Here is an 18,499-nt window from a genome sequence, read left to right as displayed (position 1 = left end):
GTCACCATCTCTGGCAGCAATGATGTGCTGACCATTTGGGCCCCGAGCATCCAGGCAGAGTCAGAGGAGTAGGTGCTGGGATCTCACCAAAGCAATATTTCAATTTACCCAAACCACAGAGAGTGAGCTTTGACGACCGTTTGAAGGACAGTTTAAGAGTTCTCCTTCAAGAAGAGACTAGAAAGATGGAGGCTAAGGCAAGGGAAGAGGCTTTAAGGATGGAGGCTAGAACGAAACAATTGGTAGAGGCTGAGAGGGAGCATTTCCTGAGTCAGCTTTCCCAATTAATTCCCAATTTTGATCCAAGCATGCTTAAACCCAGAATTAGCCAAAGTCCCAAAAATCCAATGTCTGACAAAGCAAGCTGCTCTGGAGGTGATGTGAGATCCCAGCATTTTGAGGATGATACTGTCAAAAATGGGAAACATCAGGAAGAAAAGGTAACATATCTGAACTTTGAATTGTCTGTTTTTTTAAAAACCATTAGACGTCGTTATTATTAATAAAACCGTCGTTTGAAATACATACCACGACGATTTTAAAAATAAACCGTCGTTTGTATTTCAATACCACGTCGTATTTAGTTTACTTGTTTTACACGCCATTAAACGTCGTTATTTTTAAAACTTTGTGGTTTTTAGACGACGGAGTTAATCATTCCCGACGTCATAGATGAAGAGAATAAAGAAGAAAAACAAGATGAAAAGCAGAAAGAAGATGACGACCAGGTATGTTCACATAACTTTGCCTTTTTTATTTGTTTTTCAAAATTCCAGACGTCGATATTTTTCTTTAAACCGTCGTTTGTTTACAACTTAGACGGCGGAATTGTTTTCTAAGACGTAATAAATAATTCACCACGACGGTTGTTTCACCGTCGTTTAAATTGTTTTCAGACGACGTTTTATTCCTTAAACCGTCGTTTTTATTGAATTACCACGTCATTTTTTTTATTTCTTTAAACAGGTTACTAAAGTTGTTGATTATTCAAATATGGAGGCGCCATCTTCTTTACAAACCCTTTGTCGTTATGTGGAAACGACACTCGTGCCTCAGGATAAGACCCTGCACTTTACAATTGATAAGGAGGTCTTCGGTCTAGAGCGCGATACCTTCCTCCTGCCTGAAGATATTACACAATTTGCAGGCATGGAGGAAATAGGAGCTACAGTCATTGCTGTATATATGAGGTTTGTCATTCTAAAATAATACGTCGTTGGTTTATTTATTGCGTCGTCTTAACTATCTAACCACGTCGTTAGTATGTACCGTCGTGATAAATTTATTATAACGTCGTTGTCTATTTCAGTACGTCGTGTGAAACCTTATAATACGTCGTTTTGTTATACATAACCGTCGTGTGTTTTTTTTGCGCTGACTTGTTTATATTATTTTATATATTTAGGTACTTACACGATGTTTTAAAACAAGCAAATATGTGCACAATGGTTGGCTTTATCGACCCTGCTACAGTTAGTGCCAGCTCTGGCACAATAGCTGACAGATCACGAATGGTAGCATCACGACTTCAGAAGACTGACGGTGAACAGATTTTCCTGATGCCTTACAATCCAGGGTTAGTCTCCTTAACAGGATTTTGTTTTTATGATTTTCAATAAATGACAGCGTATAAACTAACCACGTCGGTGTTTTATTTTATTGAGTCGTTTGAAACGACTAACCACGTCGGTAGTTATTTATCGTCGTGATAAATATATAATGTCGTCGATTGCTACTTTATTTCGTCGTGTGAAATATTATAATACGTCGTTTTTGTAAATAACCGTCGTTTTTATATTAATTTTGTGCAGCCGTCATTGGATCTTGCTGATTGTAAGAGCAAAGAGGGAAACAGTCTATTTTCTGGATCCTCTGCCAGGATATCGTGTGGTCGATGAAGAGGCCAAAAACATCGTGAACAGTGCCATAAAAATTTATAATTCCCACATAGCCAGATCAGGCCGTAAGGCAGTCATTTGGAAAACTCTGTCAGGCACACCAAAGCAACCCAGCAATGTCGAATGCGGGTATTACGTGATGCGCTTCATGAAGGACATCATCATGGATCCTTCCTTGGGGTTTGAGAAGAAGGTAAGAAGAAATAACCTTCAAACATTTTACGTCGTTTTTTGTATTATCAACGACGGTCATGTAAAATTACCGTCGTTGAATAGATATACTACGTCGGTTATGGTCGTCTGTGATTGAATTTCCTTTTATTTATAAACCCTAATAGTCATTGTTTTTATGCAGTATGCGAAGGGAAAACAGGAAGAGCCATACCCCCAAGAAGCAATTGATGAAGTCCGGAATGAATGGGCAGAGTTTGTTTGCCTTCAACTTAAATAGGGGAATTATTGAACACTTGATATTTATGTATAATGTACAAATTTTGTCTATAATATATAATGTAAAAATTTGTTGAGGTTTTCTTAAAGTAAAAACAAAAACAAACATACAAAATGCGTTACCGACGTGTAATAATTTTCCAACGACGTAATAAAGTCAAAAGCCGTCGTTTTTTGTGGTTTCGTTTTAAACAAATCCGACGTAAAAGGATATTTAGACGACGTTCTTTGAACAATGGAGTCGTTTATGGTTTACAACGTCTTCAATTTCTTAAGGGTTTAGGGTAGTACTTTGTAACGACAGCGGTTAAGTCGAGGAATATATATTTTACGTCGGATAGTTAAATATCCGCCATCGTTTCTCATTTAAACGACGTCATTTTAACAACTTAGTCGTCTCTTACAATTTACAACTTCTACAATTTATTAACACCGACGTGGTTTGTTGTTGTGATAAGAATATTTTATTATTTTTATATCAAAATATTCAAAATAAATTTAAAATAAATCAGAAAAATGCAAAGTCAACTCCTATGAAGTCATTGATATATTTTCTTCCCCCTAAAGCTTGAAAAAATTCATTTTGAATAACAAAAATTTAAAATGAACATCCAAAACAAAATTGTTTTGATGAGTCATAAAATCACTTCTAGTTTTATGGTTTAGGGTTTAGAGTCTAGGGTTTAGAGATTAGGGTTGTTATTTATTGGGGTTTATTTTTAAAGTATAATTTTTGGGTAGTCTAGGGTATATATTAGGCTGTAAAACCATAAACCCTTTTATAAATTTAATTTTTAAAATTATATAATTTAGTTTTAAGGGTTTAGGGTATTAATTGTTAACGACGGTGGTTGAGTCGTGGAATACATATGTTACGTCGTCCAGTAAATTATCCGACATGGTTTCTGCGTTAAACGACGTCATTTTAATATGTAAGTCGTGTATTATTATTTACAACGTTTTCAATTTCTTAACCCCGACGTGGTTTTTCAGTCGTCTTTATATCAAAATATTGAAAATAAATTTAAAATTAATCCGAAAAATGAAGCGTCAAAATAAACGGCGTTACGTTCAGTGTTTCCGTCGTGGAATATTACATTTACGTCGGTTCTTGTAGAACTTTCGCCATGATTTTTCTTTCGACGTTTTAAAGAGCGCGCGCTCTAAAAATTTTCGCGCGTCCTAAATTTTTTTATATTTGGCTCTTATTCTTATTCTTCTAACCCTGAACCCTAAAATTTTCAGATTTCGTGCAACATAACATTTCGCTCTCTCACTTCTGCTCTAATTAAAAGTTGCTCTAATTAAAAGTCGCTCTGTCACTTCTGCTCCGTCGAATCTGTGAGCTCGTCCAACCTGTAAGTACAAACCCTATCTTCCCCTTGTAAATTCATTGAATGATATTAAGTTGTTTTGTTAAAGGGTTTTAGGTATATGCTTTGCGATCTGTTAATATTGTGCTTATAAGTATGGGTTCATGGATTTTCTGTTTAATGGGTTCATGGATTACATTATCTATTATGTTGAATTGGGAATGGATTTAATTTTGTCGGATCTTTTAATCACCCTATGTTATGTTGAATTGGGAATGGATTTATTTTTTTCATGCTTGGTTTCATGTATATGTTGTTTTCTTGCTTGGTTTCATATATATGTTGTGTTCTTAATGGGTTTTGGGTTCTTGAAAATAAACTGAGACACGACGCCTTCTTAGGCATACGACGACGATTACACGACGGTTTATGAAAAAACCGTCGTTGTATTAATTATACACGACGGTGTTTTCATAAACCGTCGTTTGTATTACTTATATTAGACGACGTCTGTTGAAAATCCATCGTCTATATATGCCAAATACGTCTGTTTTTGTTTAAAACCCGTCGTCTCTGTTGTGTATTACTTGCTATTAGATCTTTGTATAATCTGCTATAGTGATGGTCATTGCCTGTATTTTCACTTTATTATAGATAATAGGTTATAGTGTCGGAGATGGATAAGTCATGGATGCACTCGGATAGAAGATCGAAGGCATATGAGTTTGGGGTGGAAGCATTTTTGAACTTTGCTGTAGAAAATCTTCTAACTACAACACATATCCGTTGTCCATGTGTTAAATGTGTTAATTTGAAGTTGTTTGGGGTTGGAATTATAAGGGATCACTTATACTTTAATGGAATTGACCAAAGCTATAAGAATTGGACATTTCACGGAGAACCTTGGGAAGCAACTACTAATGCTAGTAGAAATATTGAAGAAGATGATGGCCATAGTAGGTACAGTTTTGTGTCTGAAGAAATTGATATGGATGATAATGATTTTGGTTCCGATCCGTATGAGTTTGCCAATGTGATTGGGGATGGAGATCAACCAGTGTACCCTGGTTGTAGAAAGTACACGAAGTTATCGGCATTAGTGAAGTTGTATAATTTGAAGGCAAAACATGGGATGAGTGATGTCTGTTTTACAGAATTATTGATACTTCAAGGCGATTTGCTTCCAGAAGGAAATACAATACCAACCTCTATGTATGAGGCTAAAAAGACTTTGTGTGCATTGGGGCTGAGTTATGAGAAAATGCACGCATGCCCCAATGATTGCATCTTGTATAGGAAGGAGTATGACAATTCAACTAATTGTCCTACTTGTGGTATCTCAAGGTGGAAGGAAGGCAAAGATTCAATCTTGAAAGAGGGTGTGCCAGCGAAGGTGGTGTGGTATTTTCCTCCAATTCCAAGGTTTAAAAGGATGTTTCAATCACATGAGACAGCTAAGAGTTTGACTTGGCATGCTGCTAGAAAATCAATTGACGGTCAGATGTCTCATCCGGCGGATTCCCCGTCTTGGAAACTTCTTGATGATAAATGGCCTGAGTTTGGTAATGAGCCGAGAAACTTGAGATTGGCTCTTTCATCTGATGGATTCAATCCCTACAGTTCTCTAAGTAGCAGATATAGTTGTTGGCCGGTTATCTTAGTTACATATAATCTCCCTCCATGGCTGTGCATGAAACGAAAGTTCATGATGTTAACCTTATTGATTTCCGGTCCTAAACAACCCGGAAATGATATAGACGTCTACTTGGAGCCTTTGATTGATGATTTAAAATCTTTGTGGGATGGGATTAGAGGAGTGTATGATGCACATAATGGAGAATACTTTACACTCAGAGCTGCATTAATGTGGACAATTAATGATTTTCCCGCCTATGGAAACTTATCTGGTTGTGTTGTTAAAGGATATAAAGCTTGTCCAATATGCGGCGATGATACACCTAGTCACAGGTTGAAAAATGGCCACAAAATTTGTTACATTGGGCATAGAAAATGGTTACCAATCAATCATCCATATAGGAGGCAACGTGCAACTTTTAATGGGAAACCTGAATATGGCATACCTCCCGAGCCATTAACCGGAGAAGAAGTGCTGCATATGGTTGAAAATGGTGACAGAGTTTGTTGGAAGAAGAAATCAATATTCTTTGATCTCGAGTATTGGAAATACCTTCCTGTGAGGCATGCCCTAGATGTTATGCACATTGAGAAGAATGTTTGCGATAGTATTATTGGTACATTGCTGGAGATCCCTGAAAAAAATAAAGATGGGATTGCTGCTCGATTAGATTTATTGAACATGGGGGTCAAAACTGATTTGCAACCCGAGTATGGAGAAAGACGTACTCGTTTGCCTCCTGGGCCTTGGAATTTGTCAAGAGCAGATAAGAGAGAGGTTTGCAATTCTTTCTATGGTATGAAGGTCCCTGAAGGTTATTCTTCAAATATTAAAAATCTTGTATCTTTACAAGATTCAAGACTTCTTGGCCTTAAATCACATGATTGTCATACCTTAATGCAACAATTGCTCCCTGTGGCAATTCGTTCTGTTTTGGAGAAGCCTGCAAGGTATGCAATAACTCGTTTGTGCTTCTTCTTCAATGCTATATGTGCAAAGACTGTTGATGTTTCCAAGCTAGATAAGTTGGAAGAAGATGTAGTAGTTACTCTGTGTTTGCTTGAGAAGTACTTTCCCCCTTCATTCTTTGATATCATGGTTCATCTAGTAGTACATCTTGTCAGAGAAGTTCGTCTATGTGGGCCAGTATATTTTAAGTGGATGTATCCGTTTGAAAGATATATGAAAGTGCTGAAGGGGTATGTTCAGAATCGTACTCGTCCCGAAGGTTGCATTGCTGAGCGGTATATAGCTGAAGAAGCGGTAGAGTGTTGTACTCAGCATTTATCTGATGTTAGTACAGTTGGAGTGCCTTCAAGCCAAAAGATGGGACTTTCAAAGCCATTATCAGGTTGCACAGTGAGCGTAGTTGATCAGGACCTGTTGAATCAAGCACATCTATATGTCTTGGAGAATACGGAGGAACTCCTACCTTATATCGAGTACGTATGAGCTTTATTCTTTAAGTTTCCATTTTAAATTATTTCTTATGTTTATCTTCTATATTTAGGACCGTAATGCTTGAATTTTTCGTGTCATGTAGGCAACATATGATTCACATCAAGACTGCTTATCCAAAATTTAGAAAGAGAACAAAGTGGCTGCAGGATAAGCACAATAGCACTTTCATTCAATGGCTACGCTTCAAGGTATATATTGTTGAATAACATATTTCTCTTTTAATTTTCTTCTTATTTATATGTTAGGATGAATTAAGATATGATTAATTTGCAGGTTCAAAGTGAAGTTGAGGAAGACAATCATGGCGTATCAGAAAATTTAAGGTGGCTAGCAGCTGGTCCAAACATGTCAGTGCCATTATATAGGAGCTATCTTATTAAAGGTATTAAATTCAATATCAAGGCACAAGATGATGTGCGGACAACTCAAAATAGTGGAGTTTATTTACTTGCACATACCATGCAAGTTGCTAGTGCCAAGGATAAAAACCCAATTCTCTCAAATATGGGTTTCTATGGTGTCATTCAAGAAATTTGGGACCTTGACTACCAAAAGTTTACAATCCCAGTCTTTAGGTGTGATTGGATAGATAGTTCTGGTCTTGTAGTCGACGAACTTGGATTTACCCTTGTAGATTTGAGTAAAATTGGACATAGGAATGACCAATTTGTTTTGGCTTCTCAAGTCAAACAAATATTTTTTGTTGACGACCCGATGCATCGTGGTTGGTCGGTAGTGTTATCAATGCCTAATAGAGAATATAATGATGTTATTGGTGATGAAGTCTTAGGTGATGTGATAATTGAGTGTGAGCCATTTACTAGAGGGATGCCAAATGTTGACACATTTGATGAACTGGTAGGTGAGTTAGGCGGTCAAAATATTCGAGATGGGTGTGAAGATATATGGATTGAATGATGCTTATGTAATTGGCAGTGTATGACATTAATTTTGTAATATATTGTAATGCGATTTCTTCACTTTCTACGTTCAAATAAAACACGACGTTATTGTGAATCAGTTATTCAGCATATTTACCGACGTCTTAAAGCAACGTAACAATGAAGAACCACGACGCTATTGTGAAGCAATTATTCAGGATATCACGTCGGTGAAGGATTAAGAACCGCCATGTAATTCAGAATAACACGACTCCAATCCCATAATACCGACGTCTAAAAAACGAGATATATAATCTGAACGTTAAAAAATACGACGTCATCATACATTTTCCACGTCGTAAGTTCTTTTATAAACGAAGAGGAACGAAATGAATTCCGACGGAAGTTCATTATAACCGCCATTTAATAACAATTAAACGACGTTATTTGTAATACGGCTCACATCATAATCTACGCCGTCTATATGTTCTGTAATACGGCTCTCATTTATTTGGAACCGACGTTGTTTAGAAGTTCAACGTCGTCTATATTATTAAGTGCGTCGTGAGTAATGAATACATATAAATACAACGTCGACTATATAAATGTATACGTCGTAAATAATGACACTGACAACTATTTCCACGTCATCCTTTTTAGAAAAATCGAAGTGGAAAATTTATTTCACGACGGTTTTTTGTAAATAAGAGACGTAGTAGATTTCAATAACGTCGTCTTCTCATGTATTTAAAGACGTCATATTTTTTCTTGTCGGGTAAATTATATTTAACGGCGTAGTATTTTAGTTGTCGTCGTTGTATGTATATCTTGCTGCCTTGTTCTTTTAATATGTGTCATATTTTTCGTTTTTAACGACGGTGATTTTTTTGAGTTGGTCGTCTATTCTCATCCTCGACTATTTTCTAGAACTTTAGCAGACTAAACACGTCTGTTTTTATTTTTTTCCGACGTTGTTTTATTTAACAACGTCTAATATTTATCGTCGTTGTTTGTTTCTGAAAATAGGACGTATAAATTTTGTAATACGACTCTCATATATTTGTTACCGACGTTGTTTAGTTTTTCAACGTCTACTCTATTAACATATACGTCGTAAATAATGACACTGACAACTATTTCCACGTCATCTTTTATCGAAAAATCGAAGTGGAAAACTTGTTGCATTTTACAGTTGTATTTAACCCAACTTTTGAAACTTACACTCTGTTTTATCCCTTTATTAATTACTAGTTTTGGATTTTTTCAAGTAATCATTGTATTACATTTCAAATTTTTTAATATAACAAGCAAAGGCTTCATGTGGAAGTTGCTAAAATACTAACTTAGTTTGTTAGAGCATCTATATTGTTGGGATGCAAAAGAAAGTGTATCCTATTTTTACATCCCTAGTAATCGGAAAACACTCCAACCCAGAGGTGTATATGGATGTATATATATACACAAATGGCCGAAGATGGGAAAATTGATCCATATTTACATCAAATTTTACAACCCAAAGCAACAGACTCCACAAAAGAAAATCATGAGATATGAAAGCAAGTAGGGTAGAAAATGAGGAAAAAGAGAAAGTCACACTCCTAGAAGTGCATCTGCTAGGTTACTTGTTGCACAAACGTCGCAGTGCAAGGTCCATTTCATTTCACCCGGTTTGCCAATTGCATATTACCTAGAACATGAAGGCTTTGGTATTTTGTAATTATACATTGTTTTGGATTGTAGCATCCCCTAATAGAAGTTAAATTTTGTACATACTTCATTCGTGTTCATATTGGAGACAATCGGAGCATGTTTATTTTTATTTTATCCTTGTAAAATTACCCATCAGAATTAATTTTTTATTGTTATTGAAAGAATTTTTTTATTTACATGTTAAGGTAAGGGTGTATCTTGGAGATTTTATATTTAATGCCTTAATTTTGCTACAGCACAATTATGTCAAGTTGGTAATTGAAAAACAAACACTCGTTAATTGCGATTCCAATTTGCAAAAATCAAATGCCTCATTGGTAATTTCCAAACGACCTCTCCCATTTGATATTTCTCTTTTTCCATTATTGATCCGAACCAATCCATATGCTCCCATTTTTAATAAGATTCCGGCTAAAAGCATACAAGTACTGTAATGCACATCTCCATGAGTGTCTGGTAACCATGTATGTAAGGGTATGATCGGTGATTTGACAGCAAAAGCAATAAGTACCTAAAAGTAAAACAATGGATTTTATTGTACTTAACCATTCTAATCACACAAAACCTAAGGGAAATATTATTAATATATATACACATATCATTGCCAAATCTCGGAATACAAAATTATAGAACGCCTTTGTCCATAATAGTGTAATAGTAGTCCTTAATGTTGTAAGCCTTTGTGTTTATAAGGATAAATGCCCAATTTTATTTCTTCAAGGTCCACTTACCTTAACATTGTACTAGGGGTCCTTTCCTTCGTAAATTAGCGTATTGCAATATTAAGGATTAGGGTGGACCTTAAAGTTGTAACAGAGGTACACACTCTTGTAAATGCTAACCCAAATGTTGTAATTTATAAACTTAAGGATACGGTTTAGAATATTATGGAACACCTTTTTCTATAATAGTATAACAATGATCCTTAATTTTGTAAACCCTTGTGTTTACAAGCCTAAGGATCCATTTATACTCCTTCAATACTTACTTTAGCATTGTACTAAGGGTCCTTTTCTTTGTAAATTAGGGTACTAAAATATTAAGGATTATTGTGGACCTTAATGCTGTAACATAGGTGCACAGTCTCGTAAATGTGTACCCAAATGTTGTAATTTACAAACTTAAGAATCCATTTTACAAGTTTATTACATCCAAATTATTTTAATACGAATCCTTAATGTTGTGATGTGTTTACCAAAATAAAGACCAAATTCATCTCCAAGGTCCACTCTTGCCATAACTTTGTAATTGAGATCCTTTTCGGATGTAAATTACGATATTACAAGTATATGGATACACTATATCAATTTATGGAACATTGATGTCCAAAAGATTGTAAATTGTATCTATAATCTTGTAATAGGAGGAGTTTACAACATTAAGGATTCATATTACAGTGTTTGCACATAACTATTCCATAACATTATAATGGCTATCCTTAATCTTGTAGATTACAATATTTGGGTTCGAATTTACGCGTTTTTGCACATTGATTACAACATTAAGATTTACTTGAATCTATAATATTGTAATAGCCTAATTTACAATTAAAATGATCTCAATTACAATATTTTTGTTTGGTGGACCTTAAATAAGTAAAATTATTCCCTATTCTTGTAAAAACTAGAATTTACAATATTAAACACTCATGCTACAGTATTTGGGACTTGAGAGTTCCATAACATTGTAAATGTTATCTCTAATCTTGTAAAAACAAGGGTTTACACCATTAAGCAATCATATTATAGTGTTTGGGACATGAGACATCCATAACATTATAAATTGCATCTGTAATCTTGTAATAACATGGGTGTATAACATTAATGACTTATGTTACAATGTTTGGCACATGAAAGTTCCGTACCATTGTAAAGTAGATCCTTAATCTTGTAGAATACAATATTTGGGTTCAAATTTACGAGATTTTACATCGTGATTACAACATTAAGCCACAATATTGTAATAGCTTAATTTACAATGAAAAATATCTCAATTACAATATTAAGGTAAGGGTGGTTCTTGAAGAAGTAAAATTGAGTTCTTATTCTTGTAAAAATCAAGGTTTACTATGTAAGGACTCATGTTACACAGTTTTGGACACGAGAATTCCATAAACTTGTAAAGTGTATCCCTAATATTGTAAAAACATGAGTTTACAATATCAAGGACTCATATTATAGTGTTGGGCACATCAGCATTTCATAACATTGTAACGTTTATCCATAATCTTGTAGATTAGAAGAATCAGGGTCGAATTTGCAAGCTTTGACATTGTTATTACAACGTTAAGGTCCACTTTGGTCGATAATATTGTAATAGCCTAATTTACAATGAAAAAGATCTAAATTACAATATTCAAGAATTGTTGGACCTTGAATAAGTAAAATTGCTTCTTCTTCTTGTAAAAACAAGGGTTTACAACCTTACAGATTCATGTTACATCGTTTGGGACATGAGTGTTCCCAAACATTGTAAAGTTTATCCCTGATTTTGTAAAACCATGAGTTTTGAAATCGCCAATCAAGTAGTCGGTTTTCGCAAATTGGAATGGTAATTACGTATTATATGCTTGTTGATTGCCAACTTGACGACGCTGAGTAAAAGAAAAATAGGCAATTGATGGGTATCGATCTGACAGTTGATAAGTATCGATTCGGCAATTGATGGTAAAGCATTCTTTTTTGTATCAAAGGCAATTGCTAACTTGTGAAAATCTAATACTTTGTAACTTTATTTATGTCAATCTGTATGACCTAATACTTTATATTTGTTACAACTTGTATTTATTTTACCTTTAATCAATTCAAATGTTTCTTTTGGTAAAATCAACTTGTATATATAATATTTAAACTAAAAATTAACTTGATAAAATCCATGTTCTTTGATTGTAAATTATTTGTTGAAATAACGTTTATGTTTATATTTATATTTTTCTACTTTATGCACATAAAATTGTAAATGAATGGGAGATATATTTGTATAAATAGTAATCAAAATAAAGATAAGATGTTATCTTGATTACTTAAACTTGAAATGTAATATCACTACAAATAAATAAAAAGTTGACATGTAAAAAAAAATAATAATAAAATCTCTAAATTTAAGTATTGAGGTGAAGAATTACAGAGTTTAAATAGAAAATCTCTAAATTTATCATTCATAAATTTTGAACTTTATGCTACACAGCAACAAAATACAGAGAGCAAACAAAGCAGCCATGGATTTCTCTCTCCTATCAGAGGCCTTGACCTCCAAATCGTATGAAAAGGTCGCCGATATCTGTGACGAGCACATGCTTCAGGTTTGATTTGGGTTTCAATCCATAAAGAAAAAGTTCAAAATTTTCTGTTTATATTCTCACTCGCTTATCTGTCTCTGTCTCTCTCTCTGATCGTACAGGTCGCAGCCGAGGGCGTTGCTTTTCAGGACGACTGGCCCTACGCCATTCATCTTCTCGGTCACATTTACGCTGGTGATATGTGTGTTTTTTTTCCTTTCTATTTTTGTTTCATTTTAAATATTATGATTTACTCTTTTTTAATTCTTCTTGCTCCCCAACCCTATACCTCTATTTTAGCTTAATCTGCTATATTTTTTCCTGATGATGGTTTGAAGAGTAAAATATTGCTTTGCCATTCTGGGTTTTGATGAGATTTTCTACTGCAATTTTGCATTTTATTGTTAATGTTGTTTTGCTATTTGGGGCATCCTGTGTTAAATCTGATTTCGTTATTTTTGTTCTACATTTATTTAGAATTTGATCTGTCGGGTGGTAAATATGCAGTAATAGTATGCGGTTTCTTTGGAAATCAATGCCTGCCACTCTCAAAGAGGGCAATCCAGAAGTCATTGCTGCTTGGAAAATTGGCCAGAAGTTGTGGATGCGAGACTATGGGGGTGTGTATGAAGCTATTCGTGGGTATGATTGGAGTCAGGAAGCTCAAGGTCTTGTTGCAGCCTTTTCAGGCAAGTTTGTCTAGATCACAAAACAGTATTGTCTATGTTTTGTACATGTATGATAATATGTTTTTTAGATTTATGAAAAATATATCCACTCCAGTCAAAAGAGTGATATTGTTCAATGGTCAAAGAATGCTGAAGAATAGATTGTTATAGAAAGTACACCGTAGATCATTGGTAAACATTACTTAACATTAAACATGAGCCTTTTACGCCTATGCAATTCACAATGTTCTAAATTTGTTTATTTATTTCATTTATCTTGGAAGTACTAAAAAAAAAGCGTAGGGCTAGTCCGCTAAAGTGGGTTTAATAAGCCGATTTATAGCTAGCATGTTTTTGCAAGCTTTACAAAGTTGGAATATGTCAATACCTATCATGCCCAAGTATTTGTAGACGGTCCAAGGATTTGTTGAGAAGGAGCGAGGCTCAACATTTATTCATTAAGGTCAAGAGCTCCTAAAAGTCTATCATACTGTAAATTGATATATGAGTTATGAGCTTTAGGTTCACCTCCATTAGAAGAGGGTCACTTTTTCTTTAATCTTTTTACAATGTGTGCCCTGTTGAAGAAAGCTTGAGGATAAGTAGTAGGAAACTTTAAAGCTAGATTAGAAGGGAAATCTTGAAATTTTAGGTGCACACAGTTGAGGACCATGCCAGTCATAATACTGTCGTGTCTATGTGCCAGTTATAATACTGGAAATTTAGTAGTACTGTGCCTCTCTGCTTTGTGGGGGGTTGGGGAGATACTTTAATCCTATCCAAGGACTTAACATATCTGGCTGTCATGCTCTCAAATACAGGAATTTGATTTTGATTGGATGGCCATTTAGTTTTAATGATTTATTCCCAGTCCCCCAATCAAAAATCATTCAAGAACAAGGCGGTAACTTCTTTCCCTATCTTTTCCCTGCTGTCTCTCTCCTCTCCGTCGCTCTCTTTTCTCTGTCACTCTCTGTATTCTTTGTTACTCTTTCTCTCTCTCTGTCTCTGCCGCCGCCGCCTCTCTCTCTCTCCCCCCCCCCCCCCCCCTCCTCTTTTCTGCTTTTTTTTCCCTTTATTCGTCCCGGTTTCACCACGAAACCAACGGAACTGAGCCGATTTCTCAGCGAACTGAACCCTTCAGTTGTTGTGAACGTATTGGTCGTTGCATATAATGATTCTAAGAAGGAAATACTAAAGAACAAGCGCAATCTGACTTAAGACACAAGTTGTCAAATTAAAGATTTCAAAGACAATAATTAGTGTTTGATTGTGCTATTTAACAGGAGATAGAAAAGTCTACTGAATGGTGCGTTTCTGTTGGTTTGTGTAAGGGCTTCACTGCTTTAGTCTTACTTTTTTGGTATCCTGTCGTGTGGTTCTTTGGTAGGAATCATAGTTTAATAAATTGTACCACCCAAGCCCATAGTCTGACTTCAAATATCATTGGTTGTCTGTCTTATCTTTCAACTTTTATACATATTGAAAGCTGGTGTGGCCAAGATTGGATTATCTTCTGTTTGGCTAACCTTGCACAATTAAGGGGATGGTCTCCTGATTGCACATAAAAAGTATAAGTATGTTAGTGATTGTCTACTGAGAGGTGTTTATTTACAAACTTCTCTCTATATTTTTCAACTCACTAAGAGTTCCTTTTATCCATTATCTAGCACTTCGTTAATTGAATTGTCATATGCCAAGCCTTTCATGTCTTCAATGTTACTAGAATTAGTTAGGTGATATCATTGTTGCCTGTTCTAGTTCCTTCTGTAAGGTTCTTTCCAAAGCACAACGTTGTTGATGCTTAATAAAGTGCTATCTTCCAAGATGAAGACCTTCATGCTGTCTTTAGTATTTTTTTTTTATTATGTCTCTGGGATGATGATTTAGCTGTTCAAGCCATCGGACAGTCAGGATGAGGTTTATTTCATTGTGTCTTTATACAGTTCCTTTATTGATCTAGCAGTGGGAAGTGACAGTATTTACTCTTGTTTCAGTGGAGAAATATGTCTAAGCACTTTCCAATCTGGACCCAATTGTCCAGTTCAATATATCATGTCATGCTTATAAGTTCTATGTGGATGATTTGCATAACATAATCTACACTTGAAACTTTAGCTGAATTGAAAATATAAACATCTCTATAGTTTTGTGATAATTGTTGATTAGGGGATCAACACTCAAATAACTCTGTTTCCTTCTTTTTCTGGTGTTTAAGGGAGCTTTTAGAGTACTAATTCTTATGTTTTATGCACTTCTTGCCATCATTAATTGTCTTCTGAACTTCTTGCAGATCTTTACACAAAGAATATGTTTCAGCTCCTGCAGTCTGCCTATTCTACAATAAGCATCCAAGACACAGCTCTCTTCCTTGGAATGAGCGAGGATGATGCCACAACTTGTAAGCTTCTGTTTTCACTATTGTATATGTTCCAAATTGCTCTGGGGGTTAAGTTTCTTTTCTGAAAAAATGAAAAACAAAAATCTTAATGCTTTGCCCCGATAGTAACCTATTTTGTTCCTCTGCACATTAAGAAGATAGGGAATTGCCAAAAAAAATCAAAAAACCAAAATCTTTTTTGTCTATGAGAAAAGATAGTAGATGTGTATCATTGGGAAATTAACCATGTTACAGTTGGAGGTATGGCCTTTTTGAAGTATATTCGTCCTGAATAAGTAGATTCTCTGTAAAAAGGCTCCACTGCTTTAGGAGGGGTAATTTTTTAGATTTACAAACATAGGAATTTATTATCAAGTATGATAAACCAGTTGAAAAGTCACTAAGAAGCGTCAATGGATGATTGGAAAAAGATTAAAGGCAGCGGCAGAGTTGGCTTTGGTGTAATTTTGTTCCTACCTAATCATATTGTCTTGAATGAGCCCTAGCTGTCATATTAGAGTGGCAAGTAAATGTCTATGTTATGGTGGATTTGGGTGTTCTGTTCATACTGTTGGTCCAATTAAAATATAAGAAGAAAGGTGTACCTGCCTATATTTCGGAGAATTTGGATGTAAAATCTGGGAGAACTTCAGGAACCTTGATTAACTACATTTTTTCATTGCCTTTTCTTATATTCCCTTTATAAAACAGTTTTTTTTGCTTTGAAGGTTACCAAGTCTTCGATGACTGGACTTGATGACGACGCTGCTTGTCATCAATAATGACGTATTTCCTTAATAAAAAAGAAAATAATATTTTATTATTTTTTCCATTAATTGCGTACTTATGCTTTTAGGCCTGTTATCATTTATGTTGCAAATTCTTGAGATTTGGTTGTCATATGCAGTTGTACAACAGCAAGGTTGGGCTGTGGACCCTGCTTCTCAAATGCTTACCGTGAAGAAGCAGCCCATTGTTACAGAGCAGAAACTGGATGCCAGTAAATTGCAGAACTTGACAGAATATGTATTCCATCTAGAGCATTGAAGTAGCTTTTAAGAACCTGAGCTGTGAATTGTCTTTTCAGTCAGCTGCATACTTAGATCATGTTTAGAAGAGTAAACTGGATCTCAGATTTTGTATTTATGCAACACTAAGGGTTCCGAAAAGGTAAATTGCACAAACAAGTTGAGAACATCATCATGTTATCTTTGTGTAGCCAAACCCTGATTGCATGCATCTCTTACAAGTTCAAGTCTTTTGTAGTCTAGAGGGGAGGAAACCTGTTTTAGCAAGTAAAGATTTGTTCTTCTAATTGCCTTGTTTTCATGTAGTATGCTTTCACACCTGCCCTCAAATTTACTACTTTTTAGACATGTTATCTTTTATTTTGCACGACGGAGACTGAGTTCACCGATTACTCGGATACCTGGGATTGGTACTGGATGGCTAACTCTTTGAGGAGGAAATTGCGATGTATGCATTACCATTGTCATGTAATCTTTTAAAAAATTGGGAGACTTTAGAAAAGCCCAAAGGAGAGAGAAAAATTTTAAAAGAAGCCAAAATGGACAAATTTGCCCTTATTTATTTTTTGATTTCCTAAGGAATCCTTTACATTTGCATGTCTTTGGTTTGAAAGTTGAGAGGTTTTTCTGTCTTTTTTAAAAAAGCTTTGGCTTTTTCCAAAAGTGAAAGTTTTTTTATGGGTAAAACCTAAATTTACTTAAAAAATTTGCAGCAATTGACAGAATTCACAGCTTGGTCGTAGAATGGATTGGTTCATCGTTTACGCTATTATATTGCCTTTTGATCCAAATTCAACACGCCTGCCTGCTTGCTTGGGGAGATTTACAATTCTTCCTAACACGGTTTGGTAATTAAGAGCCTGCCACGTGGCATGTTTTAACTGGATAACATATAACTCGGAATGCCACGTTGCAACGTCCCGGAGCTTTAAAAGGTTTAATTGCTTCCCAAGAAAGAAAGTTCCCTTTATGATACGATTACTAATCACATATCATTAACTTAACAGCTGAGGTTAATTACAATAATAATTAATTAGTCTAACAACAACAGGAAGTTAAATTGATCAGATGCTCCTCTTCCTCTTCCTCTTTCTCTTATTTTCCTTTGCTGCAACAATGACAAGATTAAGAGGCTCTATCAACTTGTACAGTTCCGAAATTGACCGGAACCTTTTCTTCCTCGGTCCGAAACTCACTTCCTCTTCGTCTTCGTCTTCAGCGAAAAATGTAGGCGGAGCTGCTCTGCTTTTGACATCGCTTTCTTCTTCAGTGCTGCCGCCATTGCAGCACGACGATCCGCTGAGTTGTACGAGAAGCTCTATTGCGTTTACTTCCAACTCTGAGAAGAAATTATTTGAATTTGGGATCATCAATGGCTTCTCTCTGCTTGCTGCTGCTGCGCCCATTTTTAACATTAATTTGTGTGTTTTATAATTTATGTTCTTAATAATAATAAATTAGTTGATAATCGACGATCGATGATGAGCGATGAGAAGAAGTTGCAGGTGCCGTTTGCTTTATATAGACACTTACACACACGCATAGGCAGAGTAAGTCGGCGTTTGTTTGTAGCGTTTGAATTAGGATTTCCTAGTTGCACAAGGAAAAATGCGAAATGACCATTTTGGCCCTGGGCTATTTCGGTCCGTAACACTTGTCGGACCAATGAAATGCCTTGTTCAATCAATCAAAGGTGGCGGTTTGTCTCAAGGCCAAGTCCGTCGGTTAAGAGTAACTCCAGCGGTTTCACCGAGCCTTGGGCTGGGGGAAAATTTTGCCAAAATTTGTTTCCAGCAA

The 18,499-nt window shown here is 35.4% G+C and overlaps 1 protein-coding gene across 1 annotated transcript; it reads left to right on the top strand.

The window, feature by feature from the left end:
• LOC18789782 (COP9 signalosome complex subunit 8) lies at window positions 12,500–17,003 on the top strand. Its single transcript, XM_007223433.2, has 5 exons — window positions 12,500–12,650; window positions 12,749–12,828; window positions 13,134–13,315; window positions 15,588–15,695; window positions 16,582–17,003. The coding sequence occupies exons 1-5, from the start codon at window positions 12,525–12,527 to the stop codon at window positions 16,719–16,721; spliced, it is 636 nt and encodes a 211-aa protein (XP_007223495.2). The 5' UTR covers window positions 12,500–12,524; the 3' UTR covers window positions 16,722–17,003.

Source organism: Prunus persica, chromosome G1 (assembly GCF_000346465.2).
Source record: "Prunus persica cultivar Lovell chromosome G1, Prunus_persica_NCBIv2, whole genome shotgun sequence".
Classification (NCBI taxonomy): Eukaryota; Viridiplantae; Streptophyta; class Magnoliopsida; order Rosales; family Rosaceae; genus Prunus; species Prunus persica.
The sequence above is the reverse complement of the archived record's forward strand: the minus strand, read 5'-3'. Positions and strand labels throughout refer to the sequence as shown.

Excerpts from the sequence above, each read along its gene's own strand:
- LOC18789782 (XM_007223433.2), top strand. The coding sequence starts at position 12,525 with ATGCTACACAGCAACAAAATACAGAGAGCAAACAAAGCAGCCATGGAT. Across the intron at positions 13,316-15,587 it reads TCTTGTTGCAGCCTTTTCAG|ATCTTTACACAAAGAATATG; the intron begins GCAAGTTTGTCT and ends AACTTCTTGCAG. Across the intron at positions 15,696-16,581 it reads CGAGGATGATGCCACAACTT|TTGTACAACAGCAAGGTTGG; the intron begins GTAAGCTTCTGT and ends TGTCATATGCAG.